Here is a 27,369-nt window from a genome sequence, read left to right on the forward strand (position 1 = left end):
AGGACATAATCAAATCCAGAGTAAGAAAATGGGGAGCACTTCCTAAAATTTATGATAAGATCTGATTACTATGTAAGGAAAGGCATAAATGATTGAGTCTGGGTTTTAAATCTAACGAGGCCACTAATCAACTGTGCAGCTGCTTTTCCTCTGGAGCTCAGATTTCTATAAAATAAGACACCTAAATTAGATGATGGTTCAGGGGCTATCAGGTCTAAAATCCAATAATTTCAACTGAAGTGCACTCAATTTCTAAATATTAAGTTATTTCTAAGATTAAGTGAACAACTCATTTAAGGATCTTAGGGTGTTGTATAGTTAGGGTATGGTATAGTTTAGATTCTGGGAGGAGGGATGAGGCTAGTTCAGATGAGGCCAGCAACTTGGCAGTTCTAATAGTTACCACAGAAGACATATCTCCACTCTTTAGGGAGCTAACTACACACACACAATAACTGAATATATTTATTAAATAATTCAGTAGCTATAAATAAACCTCAATAAATCGAACTGATGGAAAACAGAAATAAAACTACTTCTTGAAAATACTTAATTCAGATTTTCAATAATGGTCAATAAAGTATCTTTAAACAGACATCCCTTTGAGCCTGCTTCAATAACTGATTATCTCTTAATTATGAGTAGCTGAATGCAGATAATTAAGTGATATAAAAATCTTTAAATATTTTAAAATTCCCTTATAAAAATATAAACGTTGCGTCTTTAAGTCGCAAGTGTGAGATGGACAGAATCCTAAATAATGAAATTGATAATATTGTATTTACCTGGAGAAAGGAGAGCTGCCTTCTGAATGGTCTTTAGGGCAGTATTTTTCTCATCTTCTGCTGAGTTGCTTCCCATAGCCAACTGATTTACTGCAGTGTACAGTAATGCCTTCTACATAAGAGAAAGGAAGGGTGAAAACCAACTCTTTATAGTTCCCTGACCTTCAAAGTGACTAAAAATAGTACTATACTGGATATGATATGATTCCTAGGCCTAAGAAGAAAAATTACTCTTTCATCAATAATACTATTTAACAAATAGAACACTTCTTTTGAGCTGGGGCAAACTAACCTTTCCATGATTTGAGTCCAGAATATGAGCCACATTTCCTGCTACGGCACCGCCCTAAAATAGTAAACAAATGATTACTTAGATAAATGCGTAACTTTCACGAAAAATATTAAGACTGATACAATCTTTACACTAACTCATTTGAAAAGTTTGATTTTATCCCATTTATAACTTTGAAACTCCTTAAGTACCAACTTATTATAACTGTTTTAAAACACCAGTTTAATATTTTTATAAAAGAAAATCTTTTCTATGCTGCTTTAAAATTACTCATTAAAGGGCAAAAAGTTACATGATTTTACAGTAGTAACAAACAAATATACAGTATTCTAATAATATACAAAATTATGAAACAAAAACTGAATAAAAAAAGAGGCCACAAAACTTATTGTAAGATAAATTAGCATGATTTCACTTCATGAAAATACAGTATTTTTTTTTTAAATGTCCACACTCCCTCGTAAATTGAGTAACTAAAGTGCAGAGCATCATGAAGCTCAATGCCTCAATGCTAAAAATAAGGAAAATATTTGTACCATCATATATTTCCATAAACTCAATTTGAAATCCTTAATTTTTAAAAATTCAATGAGATATTTCACCTGGAAAAGACCAGTTTTAAAACACCAGAATAACTTCATAATAAGAATAACTTCATATTAAATCAGAAGTATACCATACTCCTCATTTTACATCATAGGTATATCAGAAATGGGAGTCCCTGTCATAGCACAGCTGAAAAGAATCCGACTAGGAACCATGAGGTTGCGGTTCAATCCCTGGCCTCGCTCAGTGGGTTAAGGATCTGGCATTGCCATGAGCTGTGGTGTAGGTTGCAGATGCGGCTCTGATCCTACGTTGCTGTGGCTGTGGCGTAGGCCAGCACTGTAGCTCCGATTTGACCCCTAGCCTGGGACCCTCAATATGCCACAGGTATGGCCCTAAAAAGACAAAAGCAAAAAAAAAAAAAAAAAGTATATCAGAAATGTTTTCAAAAACCATATTTAGCACACAAAAGAATGCTAAAAATAAAATGATCTTCCAGGTTCTCTGAACAAACCAATTCACTGCAAACAACTAAAACTGTAAGATAAAACTTTGCTATTCAAGTGTGGCCCATAAACCAGCAGAATCAACATTATCTGGGAGATAGTTACAAATGCAGAATATCAGGTCTCACCCTGCAACTACTGGTTAAAATCTGCATTTTAACAAAATTATCAGGTGGTTTCATTTGCACATAAAAGTTTAAAAAGCCCTGTGATAAAAATAAAAAGCATGTATTCTTAAAAGCACTGGACAGCTGACAAGATATTAATGACTCAGCAGGCCAAATGTAAAAGGGAAAACTGAAATCCAGAGAGAGAAGCCAATTCTGCATTTGAAGATTCTAACAAATTTTAATCTTCAGTCCTAAGGACTTGTGGGCTAGTGGGAAAGGAATTAAAGGCCAGGGCTCACATAAGGAGGGAGTAAATAGGAAACCCATATCCAAATAAGCTGAGCCCCCGCCCCTGTCAAGGGATATACACTCAGATTAAAGGTAAATCAGGATAAACCAGGATTCAAATGACCTTGAAACCCAGGCACACAGTAGCCTGTCTGGTCCAGAAACCTCAAGCTATAAACTTTGTTTAAGGTGGTTCCAGATTGGTGGAGCTCCCAAGTACCTGGCAGAAAAAAGTACAATTTCTTTCTGTAGAAATGTACCTTAATCCTAGACCTCAAATTACTTCCACAAATAATCTTCAAGTTTACACAGTCAGACAAAAACACAGAGCTAGTGTGATAACCAGTAAGAATAAGAAACAAAACAGATGCACAAAGACTTCAGATATTAGAATTAGTAGACATAATAAGTGTTCAAAACATACTAGCTACTACCATTATGCTTACCAAATAGTTACACAAACTACAAAAGGATATATTAACCACAAAAGTTAACAAAATACTTTATAGGCTCCTGAAAATACCTGGCTGTTACGAACTAAAATACAATGAAAATCCCTTTTATCAATCACTTCATGTTTAGATTTACATCTTCTGACATTTCTTATCTTTAAGAAGCTTTTATGGCCATGATCATAGCATGTGGACATTTCCAGGCCAAGGATCCAACCTAAGCCACAACAGTGACAATGCTGGACTGATGCTGGACTGGATCCTTCACAGCTAAGCCACCAGGGAACTCCCTAAGAAGCTTTTAAATAAAACTATCTTTCGGGATTCAAAAACACAACAGCTAATGCTTACTAAATGGCAACATTACAAGTTTAACATTATTATCATTAATATAAACTACATATGTTCAAAAAAGTCCACCTCCTTCTTTGTATCTTCCATAACACCCAGAGTAGTAAAGAGTCCATGGAAGTGATATAAGTGATATCATATGGTATCTAAAATACGGCACAAATGAACCTTTCCACAGAAGAGAAAATCATGGACCTGGAGAAGAGACTTATGGTTGCCAAAGGGGAGGGGGAGGGAGTGGGATGGACTGGGAATTTGGGATTGATAGATGCAAATTATTGCCTTTGGAATGGACAAGCAATGAGATCCTGCTATATAGCAGCGGGAACTACATCTAGTCACTTATGATGGAGCATAATAATGTGAGAATAAGAATGTATATATGTACCTGTGACTGAGTCACCTTGCTGTACAATACAAAACTATTCACAGAAAACCAGCTATAATGGAAAACAGAACGCTGTAAACCAGCTATAATAGAAAAAAATAAAAATCATTAAAAAAAAAAAGAGTACACGGAAGAAACTCAGTATACTTACTTGCTGAATGACTAATGGAAAATAGCATTAAATAACAGAATGCTCTTGTTGTATTAGTTAATTATTTTCCAAAATGATAATGTTAATACTTTTAAATTATTTACCACATTGTAAGTTATTTTATCTTTTTGCCAGAATTTAGAACATTACTCACCTTTGCACTTCGTTGAGTATACTGAGCAACCACCCGGGACAAGAAAGACCAAAGAGCAGGATCAGCTGGGTTACTATAATGATCATCAAAAGCATAGGGCTTAGAGATGGGAGTTACTTTAACCACAAAAAGTACAAAAAAAAATCAACATTTTTATCTGGTTTCTAAGTTAAAAATCTTTTAGACATCTAAAGTAAGTTCATATTAATTGTCCATGTATGGTTGAAAGGACCTGAATTTTCAGAAAACATACTTTATAGCTTCTATATATACCTATAGTCTGTGTTAAAATAAGAAAGAAATATCAGCAACATGATAATTACAAAGCCAAGAGATCCCATTAAGAAATGTATCCAGGAGTTCCCGTCATGGTGCAGTGGTTAACGAATCCAACTAGGAACCATGAGGTTGCAGGTTTGGTCCCTGCCCTTGCTCAGTGGGTTAACGATCCGGCGTTGCTGTGAGCTGTGGTGTAGGTTGCAGACGTGGCTCGGATCCAGCGTTGCTGTGGCTATGGCATAGGCCGGTGGCTACAGCTCCGATTCGACCCCTAGCCTGGGATCCTCCATATGCCGCGGGAGCAGCCCAAGAACTAGCAAAAAAAAAAAAAAAAAAAAAGACAAAAAAAAAAGAAATGTATCCAATTAAGTATACACTCCGGGAGTTCCTGTCACGGCCCTGCGGTTAATGAACCCAACAAGGATCCATGAGGACTCGGGTTAGATCCCTGGCATCGCTCAGTGGGTTAAGGATCTGGCATTGCCATGAGTTATGGTGTAGGTTGCAGACTCGGCTCGGATCCTCTGTTGCTGTGGCCATGGTGGTGGTGTAGACCGATAGTTGTAGCTCTGATTCGACCCCTAGCCTGGGAACTTCCATATGCCACAGGCGCAGACCTAAAAAAAAGACAAAAGACAAAAGACAAAAAAAAAAATACACTGTGTACAAAGAAAATACAAATCTATGAGAACTGTGGCAGGAAAATAACTGCAGATACAGCACAACTGTTGAAAAAAAAAAAAAAATAACCACCACTGCTAGCAGTGACAACTTTCAATTTTCCAAATTTTTAATACATCAATAAATGTCTGTGTGGCTGAAAATTCCTAAAACCATCAAACTAGAAAGTACCAGATAACAAACTGACAATATCACAAATTTGAAAATTTATAAGGGATTTTATACTAAAATAAGGTTTGGGCCTTAGTTTGAATAAGGGCAAATTTCTGTTCTCAATCCCTGTATCAAGTGAATTTTTTGTTTAAATCCTCATAGGTGAAATAACATGTACTGTCAGATACCTGATCCAATGTACAATTTCATAAAACCACAATTTGGTTTCCAAATATATATGCTCACCTCATTGTATAGTCTTAATAAAGTCTAAATGTCAAAGATAACTTCATCAAATATAATTAGACTCCAAGTTCACATGTACGGACTTACCTGTGAACAGCTTTAGATGCTTGTCTCTGCACTGCCACACTGCGGCCTTGCAGTGCATAAATTGCTGAAGTAAGAAGGCACCTCTGATAACCATTGTCTTTCTGCTTGACATGTTTCAGTAACTCATTAAGTGCAGCTTTTGAGAGTGTAGCATCCTGCATTGCCAATCCTAGAGCACACAGGGTTTGAAGGCTTTCCGTGGTTGGTTCTTTTAAGATAGAGCTGTAAATGTATTTTTAATGTCTTGTTACCCATGAGTACAATAGTCTGTAACTATTAAAACATATTTAACTTCTAGAAGAAAAAACAATTTGCTTAAGGATTCATCAAACTATAATCCAGGTTTTTTTTTTTTTTTTGTCTGTTTAGGGCTGCACCTGCAGCATGTGGAAGTTCCCAGGCTAGGGGTCTAATCGGAGCTATAGCCGGCCTACACCACAGCCACAGCAACACGGGATTTAAGCCATGTCCGAGACCTACACCACAGCTCATGGCAACACCAGATCCTTATCCCACTGAGCAAGGCCAGGGATCGAACCCGAGTCCTCATGGATCCTAGTCGGGCTTGTTTCCGCTACACCACAACGGGAACTCCCTACAATCCAGCTTTAAGATAAATATGAAACCAAATCCCTTGGATTCTTTTTTTCCATCCTTGATTTCTAGGAACAGTAATTTCCCTGAATATCTAAAGCATTTTAAAAGTACCAATGGCCTTTCACAGAGCACCAATAGCTGAATTTCTTTTCTAGTCATTTTATCTAAGTTTAGAAACAAATACACACTACAATTTGCTTGGGTCTCAGTTTTAGGTAAATGAGAATAATTTTGCTAAACCCTTTAGTTTCAATAAAATCCTGGGGAGTTCCTAGTTGCAGTGCAGCAGAAATAAATCCGATTAGTATCCATGAGTATGCAGTTTCTATCCCTGGCCTCAAGCAGTGGGACAAGAATCCGGCATTGCTGTGAGCTATGGTATAGGTTGCAGACGCAGCTAGGATCCTATGTTGTTGTGACTGTAGCATAGGCCAGCAGGTGTAGCTCTAATTCGACCCCAAGCTGGAGAATTCCATGTGATACGGGTGCGGCCCTTAAAAAAGGAAAAAAAAAAAAATTGAGAGAGAGAAAAAAATCCTTACTCTAAGACCTCATTTTTGTTATTCTTAAAGAGCTTCGTCTTACTGCTCTGTGATAATGAAACCAGAGCTACATAAAATAAGTACAAACACAACCTATAACTGCCATATTCCAAGTGAGTATATTTATAACTGAAGGAGAAATTAAATTTTGTATTAAACATCCAGCTTTTTTTTTCCTTCTTCAGATGTGAAATTTGATTTAGCCGTATGGAGGTAAAAGTCAATAATGCTTAGGAATTCTTATTAATTAAGTGAAGAAAAACTTTAGCTCTCTACAAATTTAATAATACTTCTAATAATTATTATGAATATTGTATTAAAAAAAGGAATGTTGAAAAATTTTAACCAAGGTTTATTAAAGTATAACAGCAATAATTATAACATTATAAGTAAGATAACACATACCTATCACTTTGACTTTTTTTTTTTTTGCCATTTCTTGGGCCACTCCTGCGGCATGTGGAGGTTCCCAGGCTAGGGGTCCAATCAGAGCTGTAGCCACTGGACCCCAGAGCCACAGCAACGCGGGATCTGAGCCGCGACTTCGACCTACACCACAGCTCACGGCAACGCCGGATCGTTAACCCACTGAGCAAGGGCAGGGACCGAACCCGCAACCTCATGGTTCCTACTCGGATTCGTTAACCACTGCGCCATGACAGGAACTCCCACTTTGTCTTTCTATCATTTTAGGGATGGGGAAACAAACTCTAGAATTTGATTTTGACAAACAGGTACAAAATCATGAATTTTCATGGGAGCAAATGGACTTAAAGCATCCACAGTTTTACATCTTTTTTACAACAAGGGCTAATAGATGCAGGCATCCAAATACGGAAAAATGTCAACTAGTCACAATCATTTCCATCAATACAAATAACCACATAAACAATACATTGTGATTTAAAAAAAAAAAAAGCAAGTAGTAAAACAAACTCCAATATTAACAATAGAAGAAGAAATTCTAATTTGTGCCTTGGTTCAAAATGTAGAAAACCTGGAGTTCCTGTCATGGAACATTGGAAGTGAACCCAACTAGGAACAGTAAGGTTTCGGGTTCAATCCCTGGCCTTGTTCAGTGGGTTAAGAATCTGGCGTTGCTGTGAGCTGTGGTATAGGTTGCAAACTCAGCTCGGATCCTGTGTTGCTGTGGCTGTGGCTGTGGCCAGCAGCTGTAGCTCCAATTAGACCCCTAGCCTGGGAACCTCCACATGCCTTGGGTGTTGTCCTAGAAAGTAAAAAGAAAAAAAAAAAGAGAAAACCTATCTACTCTAATATTTATTAATATACAAAAAAATCTAAATCATTGCTGAAATGACTACATCCCATCAAGCTAACACGTGCTAAATGCACAGTACCTGCGTGCTGTGCTGTACCTCACGCTACGGATTTTACATGCAGTTATTTATACCATAAATTCTTTAACCATGGTAACAAAATTTTTCCCCTTAAGTGTTGAACTTACTCATATTCCTCTTAAATAAGCACCTAGGACACTGCTTAGTTCCCAACATACGAATGCCAAGCAGGATCAACAAAGGACTGGTAACTGTATTTTTCACGGAAAGAAAGTCCAAGAAAAGAATACCAAGGGGTAGGAATGGAAGCAGTTATTAGTATTAAGTCTGAAAGATGACATGCAGAGAATCAAAAACAAAGACAGAAACACAGATCAGATAAAATACCTAGCCTTGTATCCAAAAACACCAATAAAAGAGGTAAAGGCTTTTTTCTCAAAAGAGAAGGGGAAAAGAATAATATCCTCTTATTTTCCCCCCATATCTACCAATGTTACTGTTTTAAACAGTAACCCAAGACTAATCTAATTGTGTCTAATTTAGGGTTACTTTTGCTCCTGATATCTGAAGTAATATATTAGCATCTATGAATCTTTTCCCCAAGCCATTTACAAATTTGGGTTCTCTGAACATGTTACGTATAGCCATATACTCACAATACGTGAGTATATCCATGAAAAGTAGAAGAATTTTAAAATTGTGATGGGTTTTCTTAAAACAGCTAAGAGGAGGAGAAAGAACTGCTTATTTATTATATGAGAAAATTACTTAATCAGGAAGGGACCAAAGTGTCATAATGAATAAACTAATATTGAGCTTATCATATACAAGTCATCTTTGTTCCCCTACCTTTGGAGGGAACATAATTTGGAGATACAGTAGGCACTTTTGCAGTTTTCACAATGACTGAGGGGTGCTATTAGCATTTAATGGACACAGGACATGGATCTAATCTTCCTGCAGTGGGGGAACAATTCTGTACTAATGAGGATTCATACCACTGAAAATGCCTTATAAAGCACTCATTGGGAGTTTCCTTCGTGGCTCAGCGGCTAACAAATCCAACTAGGATCCATGAGGATGTGGGTTTGATCCCCGGCCTCAATCAGTGGGTTAAGGATCTGGCGTTTCTGCGAGCTGTGGTGTAGGTTGCAGACATAGTTCAGAACCCATGTTGCTGTGGCTGTGGTGTAGGCCACTGGCTGAAGCTCCGACTTGACCCCTAGCCTAGGAACTTCCATATGCCACAGGTGTGGCCCTAAAAAGCAAAAGCAAAAAAAAAAAAAAAAGCATTCATTGATAACCACTGTCCAATAGCATACATTAATCATCTTCTAGTTTTGAAGGAATAAAGGTCGACTTTCTCCAAAAAAAATTTTTTTCAAGAAGTCAAAAAATATGATATAAATAACCACAGTTATCAGAGACTTACTAAATTTTTTCAAAAACATAGAAATAGTTACAAGTTATACCAACATATTTATTGCTGAAGACTCAACTTTAAACGAACTTTATTACATTAATTTGAAAAGGGAAGAGGCAAAAACTTTTTGGGGAAGCCACAGGACCAAAACAACCCAGTTAAGACTGACTTTATTAAAATTTTATGATCCTACCAGATCAGGTGATCAATTCTTCTTTTTAAAAAAATAATTAATAAACACAGACTACAGAACAGTTTTGAAGAATTGGATGGATCCAGGAGTAAGATTTAAGCCACGATCTTTATCTCCATCTATGACTGTCAGTTCAGTACCAGTGGGTCCAATCCTTTTTGTTCACCAAAAAGTTCATAAAGCATTAAGAACTTCATTTGACATTGCACCAAATTTTAACCCAATATTTAAGTATCTGGTCATGTTAAGTATTGATGTCAATATACATACCATTTAAACAGCAATGTCTTAGCTACATCCATTTTTCCTTGTTTATACTCCGTTACTGCCAGAGCTGTCAAGATATGAGCTTTGTCTTGCTCTGATTCAACAACAGACAAGGCTCTCTCATAGGCTGTTACATAGTGTTGGAAACAAAAACAAAACAATATAAAAGCAATTCTGACAAACACAAAGAGTTTTCCCTTCCTAATCTTATTTTTCAAAAAAATCCAAAATTATGTCTCATTATTCTCTTGCTCCTAAATGGATGGAATAAAAACTTATAATAATCTAACTTGGTGTAGTAGTTCCAAGGTGATTTTGAGGATATCATTAGGCTTGTTATGTGACACTTTCCAAGGTGCATCTTCAGAATCTATACAGAAATCTGGGTCACTATCTTTAAAAGAAGTTTAAGCCTACAGCCATTGAGATATCAACCAAACTCTCGTGCACAGACCAGCAACTCCCTCAGGCAGTAAATACATACAATGAGCTGCATACACATAGGCTGCCCGTATTTGTGAAAATGCACTCAATAAGCATTTTTGGAGAAACTAAAAGACATTACTACTAGCAATGGTTGAGGTCTTCCTCTATAAGAAATGTACACTGAAACACTGTAGAAGAGTAAAGACCTACTTTCAAAAGCTACCTCATATATGTATCATAAGTAATCTTGGGCCTCTGTTTCCTCCTACGAATAATAAAGGTGATCCTTAGTTCATAATACTGCCAGAAGGACTATTCATCATGATCATGTACTAAATGAGGAGAGGAAAAAAGTACCTAGTATCATTCCTCATGCCTACTGAGATTTAATAAACACTGCAACCACTAGCCCCATCTTAATATTACATTGTACCTTATGTAAACTCATTATGATTAAATTCTACTAAGCTCTGAAAAAGTAACATGTACCCTTTAAGCAACATACTTACCTTTGCTGCTCTCCTTATACAGACCTTTCATAAATAAAGCCAATGCGAAACCTACGATGTCTTCTAACTCCTCAAGGGGTGTTGACTTAAAAGCTTGGATAGCTTTATCATATTCACCAATGGAACTAAGAAGCAAAATATAAGTTACTTTTAATATCAAAAATCACTTCGGCTTATGTCATCAAAATGTAGAAATATTATCACGCTCAGTTTGTTTATTTATTTATTTATTTATTTATTTATTTATTTATTTATTTTTTGTCTTTTTGCTATTTCTTGGGCCGCTCCTGCGGCATATGGAGGTTCCCAGGCTAGGGGTCCAATCAGAGCTGTAGCCACCGGCCTACGCCAGAGCCACGGCAACGCGGGATCCAAGCCTCGCCTGCAACCTACACCATAGCTCACGGCAACGCCGGATCGTTAACTCACTGAGCAAGGGCAGGGACGGAACCCGCAACCTCATGGTTCGACCACTGCGCCACGACGGGAACTCCCAGTTTTTTTTTTTAAACAACCTAACCTACTTCATCTATCAGTGTTAAAGCTGTAGAAGAGACTTACATTAAAATAGAAAGCATATCACTTATTTTAAATGGGATGTACTAGGGGGATTTAAAATTAAATTAAAAAGTGTTACACAGGATACTAAAGTAGAATATTCTTCAATAACAATAACAAAACTTACTTAAAAAGGAAGAGAAGCTGCCACCACCTGGAACAGACTTACTGTACCTCTGAGATTCTTATTTCTGATATCTATATCACCATAATCAGAAACTTTCTATTTTTAATGAGTTGTTAGAAATCTTTTTATAAAATCTTTTTAATCTTGGGAGTGTGGATGGGAGCTAAAAATATATGTAATCTTTGCTTCTAAAATTAGTTTTATGAAGGTGAAAGAATTTAAATATCAATAAATTCAAATTCTGATAAATACTTAATGAAGGGAAGAGGACTACCTTAGATTGCTTGTGGCTATACATGTATTTTTAAAGTTTTGTTTTGTTTTGTTTTGGCTGTGCCTGCATCATACAAAATTTGTCAGGGCCAACCAAAGGTTAAACTCACACAAACAGCAGTGACGATGAGTTCTAAACTACTAGGCCACCAGGGAACTGGTGTGTGTGTGTGTGCTTTTTAGGGCAGCACTTGCAGCATATGGAGGTTCCCAGGCTAGGGGTCCAATCAGAGCTGTAGCGGCCAGCCTGTGCCACAGCCCCAAGCCACAGCGGGATCCAAGCCAAGTCTGCCACCTATACCACAGCTCAAGGCAACGCCAGATCCCTAATCCACTGAGCAAGGCCAGGGACTGAACCCGAAACCTCATGGCTCCTAGTCGGATTCGTTTCCACTGCCCCACAACGGGAACGTCAGAAAGTATATTTTAATTAACATTATTTTCAAACACTTGATTAATTTTGTAGACAATAGAATGGAACTAGAGAGGGACATGAAGGGGCTTCAACTTTACTTATAACTTTTATCTTTAAAAAAGAAACCTGAGGCCTAACAAGAGTTTCAAGATCTGTTATATCTGAAAGGTTACTATTCATTAAACTATGCTCCATGCTCTATTACTGTATTTTGTTTAATACATTTCATAATAAAAACAAATTAAAAAGAAATTAGATGACCTATTTTCAATAAGAGGTATAAATTTTCTTCTAACATAGTTACATTATATGAAACATCTGACTAAGGAGAACAGATACTTTGTTCCATACAGTTTCTTACAACAAAATCTTGGAATTACAGAGCTCTCAACTCCTAAATACAGCAGTTTAAAAGTAAAAGGAGATGTAATCAAAACAGAAAAATTTTCTGTCTATAGATACAATTCAGTTACATGGTTATAAAAGAAAAAAACTGGTACCTTGGACTTCTACTGCGTAGCTCCTTAAAAGATGCAGGTACCAATCCCCAAATATTAAATGATAGTTCTAATAATGTGTTTCAAACTGGTACATTCAATTTGGGGGCAGCTCCCAATTTGAGGAATGTCTCTTTAACCCGAACCAAAAACCTTCCTCCCATTAACACTCACTCCTATTCTCCGGACCTAGTTCTATCCTCTGAAACAACTGTTTCTAACTTTTTTTTTTTTTCTTTTGAGGTTAGAAGTCTTTGAGAAGCTGAAGAAAGTTATATTAGGTTTCTGGACTCCTAATATACTCCCAGTTTAAGAACAGACATCAAATGAGAATAAATCTAATCTTCTTCCAATTAACTAGGCTTCTACTACGAGAAATAGTAACTACCTTTCTTCCAAATGTTCTCCTGTCTAGTCCACAACCATCAGTTCTAAACCTACTACACACAAAGGATGGTGGTGATATGTTATTACAGCGACAGGACACTGCTGACACAGTCAACGACAGTGGGAATTATGTACCTGGGGGAATGGTGTCCTCCCACTCATTTATACACATTCCACTACTCTGGATACTGGTCATCACCTCACTAGATCCAGAATTTTCACCAGAAAAATCAAACAGATTCACAAATATGCTTACCATAACAATCTGCCATAATCTCTCATTGTAACATAGTAAGTATCTGGGTCTTCTGCAGTCTGTAACAACAAAATTGCCCTTTAAAAAAAGGACAAGGTATTTTAAATTATCTATGTGCAAGAGCATTCTTTTCCTCCTTAACTGAGTCTACAGATTTTTGTTTTCTTCTTTCAATTCTACAAATTATGGTACTTAACGAAACCTGTAACATTTGATTCATATTTTATTAAACTTTTACCACAAAAGCACTTCATAGTTAGATTTTAGATGGTCAGGAAAATAACTTTAATAAAGTGTCCCCTTACTAAGTGAAATCTGTATCATATTTGTGTTTTAAATACTGCAAAATTTTTCATCTAAATAGGGGAAACAACTGTGTTGATGTTTTAAAGTTTCAACATATTTGAAGTATATAGAATTTGAAGTACATAGACTACTCTTAAAATTATTTATATACTAGTAGTTTGAGGTAGGAAGCCAGGAAAGTGAGTGCTTTCAGGTGCCTTTACCTGCTACATACAGAAAAATATTTAGGCAATACTGAGTTCAGAGAAGTAAATGAGTCACCAGGAGTTCCAGCAGGCTTAAAATAAATACAACATGCTGACAGCCCATATTTTCATCTTCTCCTGCTCTGTCCCCTTTAGCAAGGAGGGAAATGTCACAACAACTAAAGGAGTTGGATATTCAATAGGATGTTTTTTTCTGTTCAGAGATTGGCCAGGGAGAAATATCCAAGAAAAGCTTTTAATGCTCCTGATGTTATGGGGGGGGGGGGGAAATCTGCCAGAAAAGTCTAAAAGATGGTATTACATTAAAAACTGTAGCTCTGGTTAGATTTACACTTAATTTGTAGTTTCAAGTTTCAAATATTTGTTTAAGGCAGAAAACAACAGTGAAGATCAGTCAAAAAAGAGTGGTCCATAACCAAGTGACTGTGGAGTTGCCATTTTAAGCAAAGTTACAACCAGTGTTAGACTCACAATATCTGTGATTATAATGTATACCAAAAAAAGCAGCAAGGATTCTAAAGCTGCCTAGTTTTCTCCATTTAAAAATCCCATTCACTGTTGTATTCTATCATATTTATACAGTTTCTTTACTGTTAACTCCATTGTGACTTTGAAAAAAATAAAATTGTGGGTTTTAAACACATCTCTCTCCACACACACACCTGCCAAAACAACTTCTTGATTATACTGCATCCAGTACCATCCAGCGATTACTTCTTTGTATAGATAGAGATCTATACAAGGATGGCAAAGCATGTGGGATATCTCAATGGCTTTTTATCTGACAGGGCTTCTTCTAAGTATCTATTTATTTTGATTTAGGGCATTGATGGGCCTCAGAGGTCAGGCACTGCAAGTCTTTTAACTTTTCATCTAGTACTCATGAGATCAATAGTGATTTTCTTACTGCAGACCAAGTAATCTGTAGAGAATAAAACTTCAAGTTGATTTCATTTCCTACCACTCTCCTGGCTGGTCGTGTCACTCCAGCACTCTGTCCTTGTTTCTTCGGCAGGTCAAGTCCACTCCTGTCTGAGAGCACACGCTCTGCTTGTTCCCTCTGCCTGGAATGCTCTTCCCCTGATAACCAAATGGCTTGTGGCCTCGCTTCATTCAGGCAGGGTCTCAAATGCTTCCTTAGTAAACCTACCTCCCTCTTAAACCTACTTCGAATTTGCTTGCCTGTCTAGCAGCTGGCCCTCTACTTTGATTTTCCTTCTTAGCAACTGCTACCATCACAGATGTTTATTAGCTTATCATGTGTCTCCTCCCCATCAGAACATGAGCCCCAAGAGAATGGAACCTGTGTTTGTTTTAATTCACTGCTGAATTGCCAGTGCCAAGGACACTGTTTGACACACAGCAAGCAGTTCAACAAATATTTACCGAGTGAATGCTGTAGACATTAAAGTGACTCAAACATGTAATTTCTCATTTCTCAAATCTCATTTACTCTCTGAATAAATACATGTATGTAAAAAAGCAAGACAAAGTCTAAAGGAGAAGATTTTTCTAGAATAAATCTGAGAGGTTTTGTTGTTTGGTTTTTATTTTTTTCTCCCCTCTCTCAGGTTGAGCACAAGAAACCAAAATACAACTGAAAATGTACAACTGGTATCTTTTCACTTTCAAAATGTAATAATAAATAATGAAAGATCAGGAAAATAATTAGAACATGTATATTAGCACTTTCTTCATAAACATGAGATTACACTTTTAAAAGGCCAACTGACAAATAAGGACCACATCTCAAAGGAGACTTTACCTTTGGTATGCATCTGCTGCTTCCTTTTTCAGTTGTAGATGTTCATTTAAGTAACCCAGCATGGTGAAAGCTGGAGCATAATTCTGAATTCTTTCTGGAAATCCAAAAATACTTTTCCTTTACATGTGCTTAAAGGTTGTGTTTGTAAAATATTAGTTTTATTTTCAGTGTTTTCAATAGTTTAAACACAAGATTATTTCCTGAGATCATTGGCATTGCTAAGAACAGTAGCCTGATTTTTATCTTGACTATAAACTACCAGTAATCGTTTTATAACTTTCACATGGAAGTTCCCAGGCTAGGAGTCACATCGGAGCTCCAGCTGCCAGCCTACGCCACAGCCACAGCAACATCCAATCTGAGCTGCATCTGCAACCTATGCCACAGACTGCAGCAATGCTGGATCCTTAACCTACTGAGAGAGGCCAAGGATGGAACCTGCATCCTCATGGACACTGTGTTGGGCTCTTAATCCATTGAGCCACAGCAGGAACTCCTGTAACTCTTTTAAATTAATGAGTAACATCTATAGTTATATACGATTTCTACCTATTTTTTAAAGTTTAAACATTTTTGGAGTTCCCGGCGTGGCTCAGTGGTTAATGAACCTGACTAGGAACCACGAGGTTGCGGGTTCAATCCCTGGCCTTGCTCTGTGGGTTAAGGATCCGGAGTTGCCTTGAGCTGTGGTATAGGTCGCAAATGAGGCTTGGATCCCTCATTGCTGTGGCTCTGGAGTAGGCCGGTGGCTACAGCTCCAATTGGACCCCTAGCCTGGGAACCTCCATATGCCGCAGGAGTGGCACAAGAAAATGGCAAAAAGACAAAAAAAAAAGTAAATAAATAAAGTTTAAACATCTTTATTCCCAAAGGTATAATTTGAAATTGCAGCTCATGTTAAAACTAGTCATTTGATTTATAAGGAAATTCAGTTGTTTAAGTGCATAAACCTTCTTGTGATTAAACTTAGCAACACTTTCTCTTGGTGGTCCTATTCCAACTTCCGTGCATTAAAAAAAAAAAATTCAGTGTTGTACACTAGAAACAGAAGATGATTTGGGCACTTTCAATGCAATATTTTGGAATTCTAATGTCAAAAAACAACATGTATCTAATGCACAAAAGAGAAAGAAACACATGTGATCAACTTAAGTTGTGCTGGGAAGCAATATGTCAAACTTCTTAAATTGTTTAACAAAACAGAATATAATCACATCTTATGTAATGGCCAGGTTCTGTCAAAGCATAAAGTGAAAGTCACACAGTCAAAGTGATTATTGAAAAATCCTTAGGTCATCGCACAAGGTCACCAAATTGAGTCAAACTGAGTAAAAGGAGAGCCATGCCCTTCATCCACACTCACCCTGAGGCAAACAGTCAGCAGGACAGATGATTCCTCTGCATTCTCTCCTGTCCCGCCCTCTCTTTTCTGCTTCTAACAGAATATTTTTTTTGGCCAAACACATATAGCTGAATTTTTTAAATGAGTATATGACATGGCTCCAATATAGACTCAAAAATCTAAAACTTTTAGGGAATGATTTGTTGTTCAAGGTATCTGAATTTTGCAGAAAACTAAAAATTTACCTCTTTATGTAAATCCTGCACAAATGTTTCCCATTCTACAAGGAAACTTATCAATAAAATTTCTGATCATACACTTTCTCAAAGGCTCTAAGTATTCATTAGAGTCATTTATTTGGGCACATTGCATAATATGCTAATGTCCCAAATTGCTGATGTTTATAAACGAACTGCCCTATACTCAAGTGCCCCAGGCTCAATGCAGGAAGAGTCCTACCATTCTGCATACTATGAAGAGGCATTTTCTCTTCTACTCTTCGATTTATCTGATTCTTCATATTATTCAACTGTCAATATTCCTGCTTAAAATCCTTACTTATTTATTAGAATTCTGTCAAGGGATAAATAAAATGCTAAGGAAACTAACATTTCTTAAGCATGTAGGATATGCCAAGTATTCTGTATAAGATTTTGCATGTATCATCTCACTGAGACCCTAAGGAATAGATACTTCCACTCTTGTATTATAGGTAGGAAAACTAAAAGTCAGTTTGGTAATAAGTCTAAGGTTTCATCCTGGCTAGTAAATGGTGGAGCTGAGATTAAAACTCAATGGCAGTTTTATTAAGAAAGAAAGGAAATTATTATAACAGAGTTAATTAAACTTCAACATTCTATCCTTTTCTGGTATCTTGAAGAAAGATCAGGTGTTAAAGTGGGCAGTGAGTTTGGAACTTAAAGCATATTACTTCATTTAATTCTCCCATCTCTGCAACCTCAGTATTATTAGCGCTACTTTCCAAGATTCACAGAGGTTAAGGGAGTGAAATACCTGGCCTAAAATTGCAGCAAGCGTAAATGGCTGAGCTAGAACAGAAGCAACTCAGGACTATAAGGCTCCAAAATGCTTACCACACAAACATGGAAATCACTTCAACCTTGAATCATTAGTTGGTAACAATTTTCATCGCTTTTCAAAAATCTTGACTAAACTTTAAAAAAGTAGAATATTTGGTCATGGGGGGAAAAGGACAAATTCATGTCTTAAGGGACTATTTAATTTGGAATTAACTTTAATTAAATTCCTTAAATCATTTCAACAATTATTCATATATCTTGCTGTTATACCTATATAACAGGTGCCTTACCTATATATTTACTCAAAACCACTTGTGCTGCTGGAACTGCATTCATCTGGAGAATGTTGTACTGGTACAGCTCTGTGTCTCTGTTGCTTTTATCTTGCAATGTTGTACAGACCCAATATGCATAACCTATTGCTCCCTCAGTCTGTAAAAAAAAAAAAAGCTGAAGTTAACAAATGGACCCAAGGTAATAAACATGCCAATAAAAATTAGGGGATGAAACAGTGTAATTCAATACAGTAAATATTACATCTTAATCTTCTAAGTCAACTGTTAAGTACCTTTAAAAAAATGTCACTACATTACAACACAGGTAAAAATCTATTTAAATCACTTGTTTCAAATGTAAGTAGAAGAATCAAACAAGGTAGGTCAAGGGGAAAAAACAGAGCCCCACTGTATAAATTGGTTTGCTTCTTCTCAGCATCATTCCCATAGGTCAAATGAATAACTACCAATCAGAAGAATTCTGAAACACTTTCATAAATAATCTAGAAATGTTAACCAAGTCTAGTCTTTATGTCATGTTTATTTTCTTTTAGAATTTCAGTTTCTATTCTACATGCTCTACAGCATCTATTAAATCCCAATGTCATTTCATCATCAGCTCTTGAGGTTTTCTTAAAAAATAGTTTACTGTTTCTAAGAAAGAATAAAGAGTAGAGACAATTGCTGTCATTAACATCTGATACCATTATGTATTCATTTTCTTGACAAGGATAGTACTTTACTCATTAATGAATCCTGGAGAATGCTCAAATTCTTACGTGCATACTGAGTTCTGTAGTGTGCCTGAAGAGATCCATGGTGTCATAGCTTCCAACTGTCTCTGCAATTAGAGCCTAAACAAGCAAAAAGAAGGTATTTAATGTGTTTAAAAGGAATAAAAATAATAATAAATGAATGAAATAATAAATTTCATTCATTTATTTACTAGCTGTGCTTAAAAGCAAAGTTAATTTCTTTTTCAATCTCGACTGCCATATTGCCATGGATCAGAGGACCAGAATGACTTGTTACATTAGTCCTTAAACTGACAGATGCTTGCAGAACTCAATCTGCAACCAGGGAGTGGTGGAATAACCTACATAAAATTCCTCAAAACACTGATGAAGCTACCTTCTCCCTTCCCTCTCACCCTTGATCTAGTCATACTGCCATCTGTCTGGAGTATGGTTCTTAATCACAGAATCACCTCATTCAACTGGAAAGCTATTTATTTATTTATTCATTCATTTATTTATTGCTTTTTAGTGCCGCATCCATAGCATATGGAGGTTCCCAAGCAAGGGGTCCAATCAGAGCTACAGCTGCCGGCCTACGCCACAGCCATAGTAACATCAGATCTGAGCCACGTCTGCGACCTACACCACAGCTCATGGCAATGCCAGATCCTTAACCCACTGAGTGTGGCCAGGGGTCAAACCTGCAACCTCATGATTCCTAGGTGGATCCATTTCCGCTGTGCCATGATGGGAACTCCTGGAAACCTTTTTAAAAAGGAGGTTCTCAACCCTAGAAATCTAGCTTCCATAGACCTTAGTAGAGTCTCAACGTGTTTATTTTTTAAAAATGCCTCGAGATTTTAAATATTATATCTATGCTTTTGACTTCAAGCTCATCTATCTTTTATGAGAAAGCAGGGAGTTTTTAGTTATATACATTACTAATTAAGAAATTATTATTAAGTATAACTTGCAGGGAGCCAAGGAGATGCAGGAGGCCAAGGAAGGGAACTAGCCTGACAGCACATCTCCTAGGGTGGGTTCCGAACCGAGGAAAGAAGCCTAGCCGCTGGCACAGTTCAGAAGGTAGGTTTAAAAATAGGGAAAAGGGCTTACCTGGTGGCACAGTTCTGAGGGCAAGTTCTAAAAACAATGAGGCTCACCTGCTAACCCGACAACAACGGCAACAATAACAAAATGAAGGCTTTGCACAACAGTGCAAAAATGGAAATCGCAGTCTTTCCTGTTATTTGTTTGTTATTCCTTGTTATTTTCCTATATTGATTTGTGACTCAATAAAATTGGAACAATAATATGATTGGAACAATAATAAATAAGGGTTTCACCTTGGTGGAATTCCCCCTATTCAAATCTAATGTAGTTAGAAATTAAGTATTCATTAGTTTGTTACAAGTAAAAATAGGTTTTGGAGTTAGGTAATTGTGGAATGTACAATAGGTTAGAATAGGTTAAACATACATTATTCTTGATGGAAAAACATAATAATAATCTTGCTTTTAATGAATCTTGTAGGAGGCTTTTAAGTTTTAGGAAATTAAGTTGCTTTGATATAAAAAATTTTTCTCATACTGTCCCCTGACCATAGCACTTTGAAGTTAGTACCCCAAGCTTTAATCTAAAAAACAAATGTTTGTAAATGTCAAATTCTTGTGCTTGTGACCTTTCTAGCTGTTAAAGATTAGCTTAAAACAATAACGGGTGGTGCTTGCTAAAAGTAACCACAAAATGTTTTGTACCAAATTGCCTCATTTTCACATGATGCTTTTTCCACATGATGTTTTGTACCCATTAAAATGTCACATGATGTATTGTACCCGTCAGTTTTAGTTAAAATTCTTAAAACACAATGTATATCTGCTGTACCATGTAATCAAGGAACAAAATCTAGAAGTTTAACTTTAAAAATATGATCTAAGCACTGTTACGTAAGTTAAAATTAAGTTGTCTATATAAACTGTTACCTATGCCAATAAAACTCTGTGTGCATTTGCCGACACCGTCCATCCCCACAGGAACACCCTGGCTGCTGGAGCTGGACTCTGGCAATGACTCTACTGTTACCAATTTAATTAAATCTACTTTGACCCAAGAGTCAAAGTACAATAAAAGATATCTATACCACAACTAACAGTTTTCTGGTATGGGTGATGTTCCCACTAGTCTCCGAACCGAAACAATCTACCCCTTAGTAATTTATTAAAATTTATCAACTAGACAAAACCTCGGAGGCCCCTCAGGCCAATCCTCTTCTTTTCCAGGTGAGAAAAACAAAAAACAGCAGTCATATATTAAACAATTAGACAGTGACAGACTCAGACTAATAACCTGATTCCTACTTGGCAGGACAAAAATCTAAACTTTGCAGGTAGAGTGGGGGAGGGGTGAGGAGGAGCGCTCATAAACGAGTACCAAATCAAATATGAGGATTTTATAGAAAATGAGAAAACATAATGAAAACGATCTTTGTGAATGTACATTAACAGAGTTCTGGGTTTTTTTTTAAGCACAGTAATGTCAGAATGATGGTGTTTAAAGCTCCTCAAATCAAAGCTTAATCTTATAACCTGAATGACCTTGAGCACAATATTTAGGATCTCTGAGCTTTAAGCTCCACGTACAAAGAGGCTAGTACTGCCATTGGCACAAAGTAGGCCCTCAAAAGTTACATGTTATTATCACCATTGTTGTTTACAGTACTATGTTATTTATACCACTTTCTCTTAATAGATTATTTATATTAAAGGTCATTAGTAACTATATGTCCTATATCTTACTTGTCCAATCCAGCACAGTAGGTAAGATGGATCAAGGGACTGAGCCATTTTGAAAGCTTCATGAGCTTGCTAGGAAAAGAAGGCAAAAAAAAATAACACATCAAGTCATTTTATATACTTAATATTAAATCACTTATATTTAAAAAGTATAAAATAAAAGAATAAGAAAAGTCATACTTGTTAAGATAAATACATAGAAACCTAAAACTTCACTGTTTAAGCACAATTACCAATGTTAAAACTATGTTTTGGAGTTCCCGCCATGGCGCAGTGGTTAACGAATCCGACTAGGAACCATGAGGTTGCGGGTTCCTTCCCTGCCCTTGCTCAGTGGGTTAACGATCCGGCGTTGCCGTGAGCTGTGGTGTAGGTTGCAGACGCGGCTCGGATCCCGCGTTGCTGTGGCTCTGGCGTAGGCCGGTGGCTACAGCTCCAATTCAACCTCTAGCCTGGGAACCTCCATATGCCACGGGAGCGGCCCAAGAAATAACAACAATAACAACAACAAAAGACCAAAAAAAAAAAAACAAAAAAAAAACTATGTTTTAACCACATAGTCCTAGAACAGTCCTGGGTACAACAGATTTCTACACACTTCTGGGTTCTGGTCCTCAGTGAAAGGGCACTATAGGTGACTACCTCAGAGTCCGCAGAACTTTTAACCAATCACCTATCTACTTACTAAGCCACAGGTTTAATGGAAAAAGTCAGAGAAGGCTATTCGCTATTTCCCTCTCTTGGAGCTTAACTGGGAAGATAAAAACTAACAACCAGTGAGGTCTAAGGCCTACTATTTATAAAAAGGAATGGTCAACATAAATCTGCAGTAAGAAGTCAGGAAACTTTCAAGATACCCAACCTGGATACATGCTGTTTTTTCTGCTACAGAGAAAAACTTATTACATGCTGCTTTACAGTGTTTTCCCAATAAGCTATGTGTGGCAGGAAACAGCCTTATTTTTCTTATAAGAAAGACAACTATGTCACACTACCATAAAATCATATTCATAGCATATTAACCAAGACCTTGCTTTAAATTTTTTAAAAATATTTTCGCATATTTTAGGATCCAAATTAATGTTTTCCTTCATTCCATTCTATTTACAATCTTCTAAAGCAATCTTTGCAGAAACCTAACGTATCCTTGAGAATATTACTGAAGCTGTTTTAAAAGGATGCTATTCATTATATTGGCTGAAACACAAAACAGTGCACCTATGCTATTATCTCGAGATTTGGGGAAACTTTTACACATGGCCTGCAAACAAGTTCCCTGTTAGCGTAGTTCCAATTGTCTGACATATAACTGTTGAAGTATGACAAATTATACCATGGCATGTAAAGGGATTAGTGTCTGCTGAAACTAAAGCTAAATCACCCAAGCAAAGGTTAAACTTAAGCTGCTGCAGAATACTAATCATCGTCCTTACTTCATCACTGCACCCCCAACACAGCCTACATGTGACTCCTCTTACATGTGTACAGATAAAAAGAAAATCATCCGAATAATTTATAACAGAATTGTTTCACTCTTTAAATGAAAAGCCAACAGATTATAAAACCAGACATTTCTTGTGGCACGGAAAAGAAAAAAAATTGTACACATTCATTATTTAATATAATAAGCTGAATTTTATCAATTACCTAGCACATTAGAGAGCATACTAGATAGATAGGAATGTGCAAAGTACTTCTCCATAAGAAGTTATGTATAGAAAATGTCTTTTACTTTTAATAGAACAAAACAGACACTATGTTTACCTCAATTTTTTCATTTGCAAGGTATAACACTCCCAAGTTGGTCCATGCAACAGCATTCTAAAAAACACACACATACAGAATTAGGTCCCTTGTCAGGAACTGTACCCAATATTCTGTGATAATCTATATGGGAAAAGAATCTGAAAAGAATGGATGTGTGTCTATATATAACTGAATCACTGTGCTGTACAGCAGAAAGTATCACAACACGACAAATCAACTATACTTCAATAAAACTTTAAAAACTAAAAAATTAAAATTACTAGGTCCCTTGTCTACATGGCAGCCCCAGAAAATTATTAAAACTAAATTTTGAAGTTCTGCTCCATAAATAGACATATAGAACACTCACAATTTGTTCCGACTGGATTGATTTGATGAAACAGTGTTGAGCGAGAGCGTAATTTCCAATACCTGAAAAATACAGACTTTGATAAAACTGTTTACTGCCTGAAACAGGCAATCTTGTAAAAATATTAAAGTGTTACTTAATTCTTACCACTGTAACATGAAACTACACCAAGAGCATTCCAGTACAAGTGATTACTACTGTCAAGTCTCACAGCCTTTTTCAGACACTGAAAAGTAAAATTAGATAAATGTTTATTTCTTGGAGTATCAGCATTTATATCAAGATAAGTATGGCATTATGTGAAAACACTACAGTATTTACTTTATCAAAAGCATCTTTCAGAAAAGCCCTTAGTTTTTTTAAAAGTGTATTAAAAATTTCTTAAAACCATACATGTAAAGATTTCTCCAACAACTCTTGAAGGTCATTCGAGTTACTGCCGGTTTCCACTAGGTGTTGTGCTCGACGATAATAATTAATTCCAAGATCACACCACGTATTAGAGGTAGACATCAGTTTTAATGCATGACCATAGCACCTATGGAAATATAAAAGTGAATGTAGTGTTTTTTTATGATGCTCTAATTCAATCTGAATGTCATTAACTGGCAACCTTTGTAAATTACCTTCCTCCAAGATGGAGGAGCTCATTTTTCTTTAATATTTGTTTTCCTTCTTTCTGACCTAGAAGGATTCCTAAAACACTAACATTCACTTTAGATGGTGAGACAGCATACAGACTGGTACAAGCATCTCCAACCAGCTTCCAAAGGCAAGATACATCAGCTCGATGCTGCAGAGCCCTAAAAAAAGAAACAGTGTGATTCTTACATATTGGTTCCAAAAAGTATGGAGTTTATCTCACTACTACATACAATTAAAACAGAAAAAGTACACACATAACTCTAATTTACTTCCTTAGTCAAATGCAGTGAATGCTTTATTGAATTCCTTCTAGCCATATTACATTTTATCACCTCCTTATTAAGAAGAAAGGGGAGTTCCTGTTGTGGCTCAGCAGTAATGAGCCCGACTAATATCCATGAGGATGTGGGTTTGATCCCTGGGCTTGCTCAGTGGGTTAAGGAACTGGCATTGCCATGAGCTGTAGTATAGGTTGCAGACATGGCTCAGATCCCATCCTGCTGTGGCTGTGGTATAGGCCAGCAGCTATAGCTCTGATTCCACCCCTAGCCTGGGAACTTCCATATGCCACAGGTGCAGCCATAAAAAGCAAAAAGAAGAAGAAAGGAAGAAGCAATTGATTATTTTAAGTGCCAGAAACTTTGCAAACATTTCTTTGGTACTCTTCATTGTTTTTCTTAGAAGCAGCAGAAATCACAGAAATAATAAATTTCCCAGGGGCAATTTATTTTTAATATTGAATTTCTTAACTATGTTTTCTGTGTTTGTCTTTTTAAATAGAAACCAAAGCAGTAAAGTTGGTAACTCTCTCACAGCTGATTACTATAAACCTAGGTTTCGCATGCAGATCTTCTCTCAAAAAAAAAAAAAAAGACTAGTAAGCATATAACATTTCAAAATATATTTGATGGCCCAAAGGATTTTTATTCTCTGAGATCAAGAATATCAAAAATCTAAATATGAAAATATGAAAAATCCCCATTCACTGAGGCAAGAAAGACTCAATGGACAGGCTCAAAAAGTAAATAAAAATTTTAATTATGATGATAAAGGACACTTCTTTTTAGAATGAGAAAATCTCAGCTATACATATTTCACTTTTATCAAAATCTTATATAAATAAAATATGGCCATTTCACAATTAAGCCAAGTCTCAATAATCAGCTATCATAAATAGCTATGTTACTGACAGATGGACAAGCAGATGGAACATTTTTCATAGCCTTTTCTACTCATGGAGTCCAGCCAAAAATCATTTTCCAGTGTCTTCCTGAGAAATAAGATTAATTATCACTGAAAGCCCACTGTGAGGATGAGAAGGAAGGACAACACTATTTGTAGCTCCTCTGCCTAAATATCTTAGCATAATTTCCAAAATTGATGGCATGAAAGAAGAAAACAGAAGGAAAAAAAGGAGAGAAACAATGGCAATTTTAACAACCTAAACTCTTATCTCCTTTTAAGTTCAACAAAAAATAAAATATCTGCTAAGTCAAAGAACTGTGACAGTGTGAACTTTTAAGCCTAGAAGTAAATATAAATTGGGGGATATTACTCAAAAAGTTTTCTATACCTCATTACAATTAGCTGTGAGTGCTACATGCCATCCACAACACACCTCACTAAGCTCAGAAAGGCAGTGTTTGTAGATGAAGCATCATCACTGAAGGTTCACATTTATCCTTAAATACCAGTTCAAAGTACACTCTCTTCGCAACTTCCTCTTTAGAAAGAGCAATGTGTATTATGTGAGACTTAAAAAGGAACAATAAAATCAGTGGGAGAAAAAAGAATAAAGCATTCATTTCAGATTTGGTTCATATTTAAAGCAAAGCCATTCTAGAGAAAGCCAATCACCAGCACACAGAGAAGGCTAGTGGAAAAGAAAGGAAGTGAAGTGCAAGAAAGATGTTTAAGAGCAAAAAAAGGCAAATGTATGTCTAACTTGCGTACTTTTTAAAGTCATCTACCACAGATAACACTTTTACCTAATGAATTTAGTTCTATACAATAACCAGATTTATGGAAATTTTTCTGATGCCTTTCTTGTTATTAGACATCACTTTTTTTCTTATAGATTCTCTGCAGGAGCTATCAGACTGCCCATTTCCCTTCACCTTCAGCCCTACCAACAAGTCTAAAATAGGCCCTGACCACTGAATATAACACACATTGCATACCTGAAGCCCCATTTTCCAATCAGTTCCAGTTAGAGATCTTCACACCTCTAGGTCTCACAAAAGAAAACCCAAGCTGCTGCTACGCCAGCCCACTGCTTCTTCCTTCCCACCCTTCTCTACACCTCCAGCGTGTCAGCTGTTAAAAGGAAGAAGTTGTATCTGTTCCCCCAGTGCAAAATGAGTACAATATGTATGTTACAGAATTAATTGGCTAGTCTGCTAATCTTTATGTTGAATAGTAACGGCTACAGCTAACAGGATAAACACAGAATGATTTTCTAAATTTGGCTTCATTATAATGCTAAAAAGATACACACAATGAATAATACTACTACTAACCGAGTAAAATATTCCAGGGCTTTCTCTATGTAGTCTACAGCTTTCCCATCAAGATAATCGACTAGAGCTGCTCTTGCCATCATGAGATGGCATTCGCCCAAACCTAAAATCAGGTAAGTTTGTGGTTATTAAAACATGTAAAAGAAACAGTGAAAATAAACATCAAATAAATTTATTGGTGTTATATTACAGCTATACTTTTCAGAAAACAAAACAATGGTATTTTATTAAAATTATCTGTAAGCATGGTCTTGCACACATTTAGTAAGGAATTCAAACGGCAGTGTTCTGTTGTAATCAACATGTATTAAAAAATAAAAACTCTCATGCTAAGTGAAATAAGTCAGAAAGAGAAAGACAAATACCATATGATATCACTTATATCTGGA

The 27,369-nt window shown here is 36.4% G+C and overlaps 1 protein-coding gene across 3 annotated transcripts in view; it reads right to left on the reverse strand.

Moving 5' to 3' along the window:
* SKIC3 (SKI3 subunit of superkiller complex) overlaps positions 1-27,369 on the reverse strand; it is an 85,791-nt gene that overhangs the window by 21,530 nt on the left and 36,892 nt on the right. For all 3 annotated transcript variants that reach the window (XM_047778311.1, XM_047778310.1, XM_047778312.1), the window contains 17 exons: positions 26,981-27,083; positions 24,443-24,619; positions 24,210-24,354; positions 23,964-24,042; positions 23,817-23,878; positions 23,465-23,521; positions 21,704-21,772; positions 18,951-19,025; positions 18,187-18,328; positions 15,515-15,608; positions 13,238-13,315; positions 10,725-10,849; positions 9,793-9,916; positions 5,470-5,691; positions 4,024-4,096; positions 1,078-1,131; positions 786-897 (listed from right to left, as the gene is read on the reverse strand). In XM_047778311.1, the coding sequence (XP_047634267.1) occupies positions 786-897; positions 1,078-1,131; positions 4,024-4,096; positions 5,470-5,691; positions 9,793-9,916; positions 10,725-10,849; positions 13,238-13,315; positions 15,515-15,608; positions 18,187-18,328; positions 18,951-19,025; positions 21,704-21,772; positions 23,465-23,521; positions 23,817-23,878; positions 23,964-24,042; positions 24,210-24,354; positions 24,443-24,619; positions 26,981-27,083 (1,791 nt within the window). The remainder of the gene's footprint in view (positions 1-785; positions 898-1,077; positions 1,132-4,023; positions 4,097-5,469; positions 5,692-9,792; positions 9,917-10,724; positions 10,850-13,237; positions 13,316-15,514; positions 15,609-18,186; positions 18,329-18,950; positions 19,026-21,703; positions 21,773-23,464; positions 23,522-23,816; positions 23,879-23,963; positions 24,043-24,209; positions 24,355-24,442; positions 24,620-26,980; positions 27,084-27,369) is intronic.

This window comes from Phacochoerus africanus, chromosome 4 (assembly GCF_016906955.1).
Source record: "Phacochoerus africanus isolate WHEZ1 chromosome 4, ROS_Pafr_v1, whole genome shotgun sequence".
In the NCBI taxonomy this organism is placed as follows: Eukaryota; Metazoa; Chordata; class Mammalia; order Artiodactyla; family Suidae; genus Phacochoerus; species Phacochoerus africanus.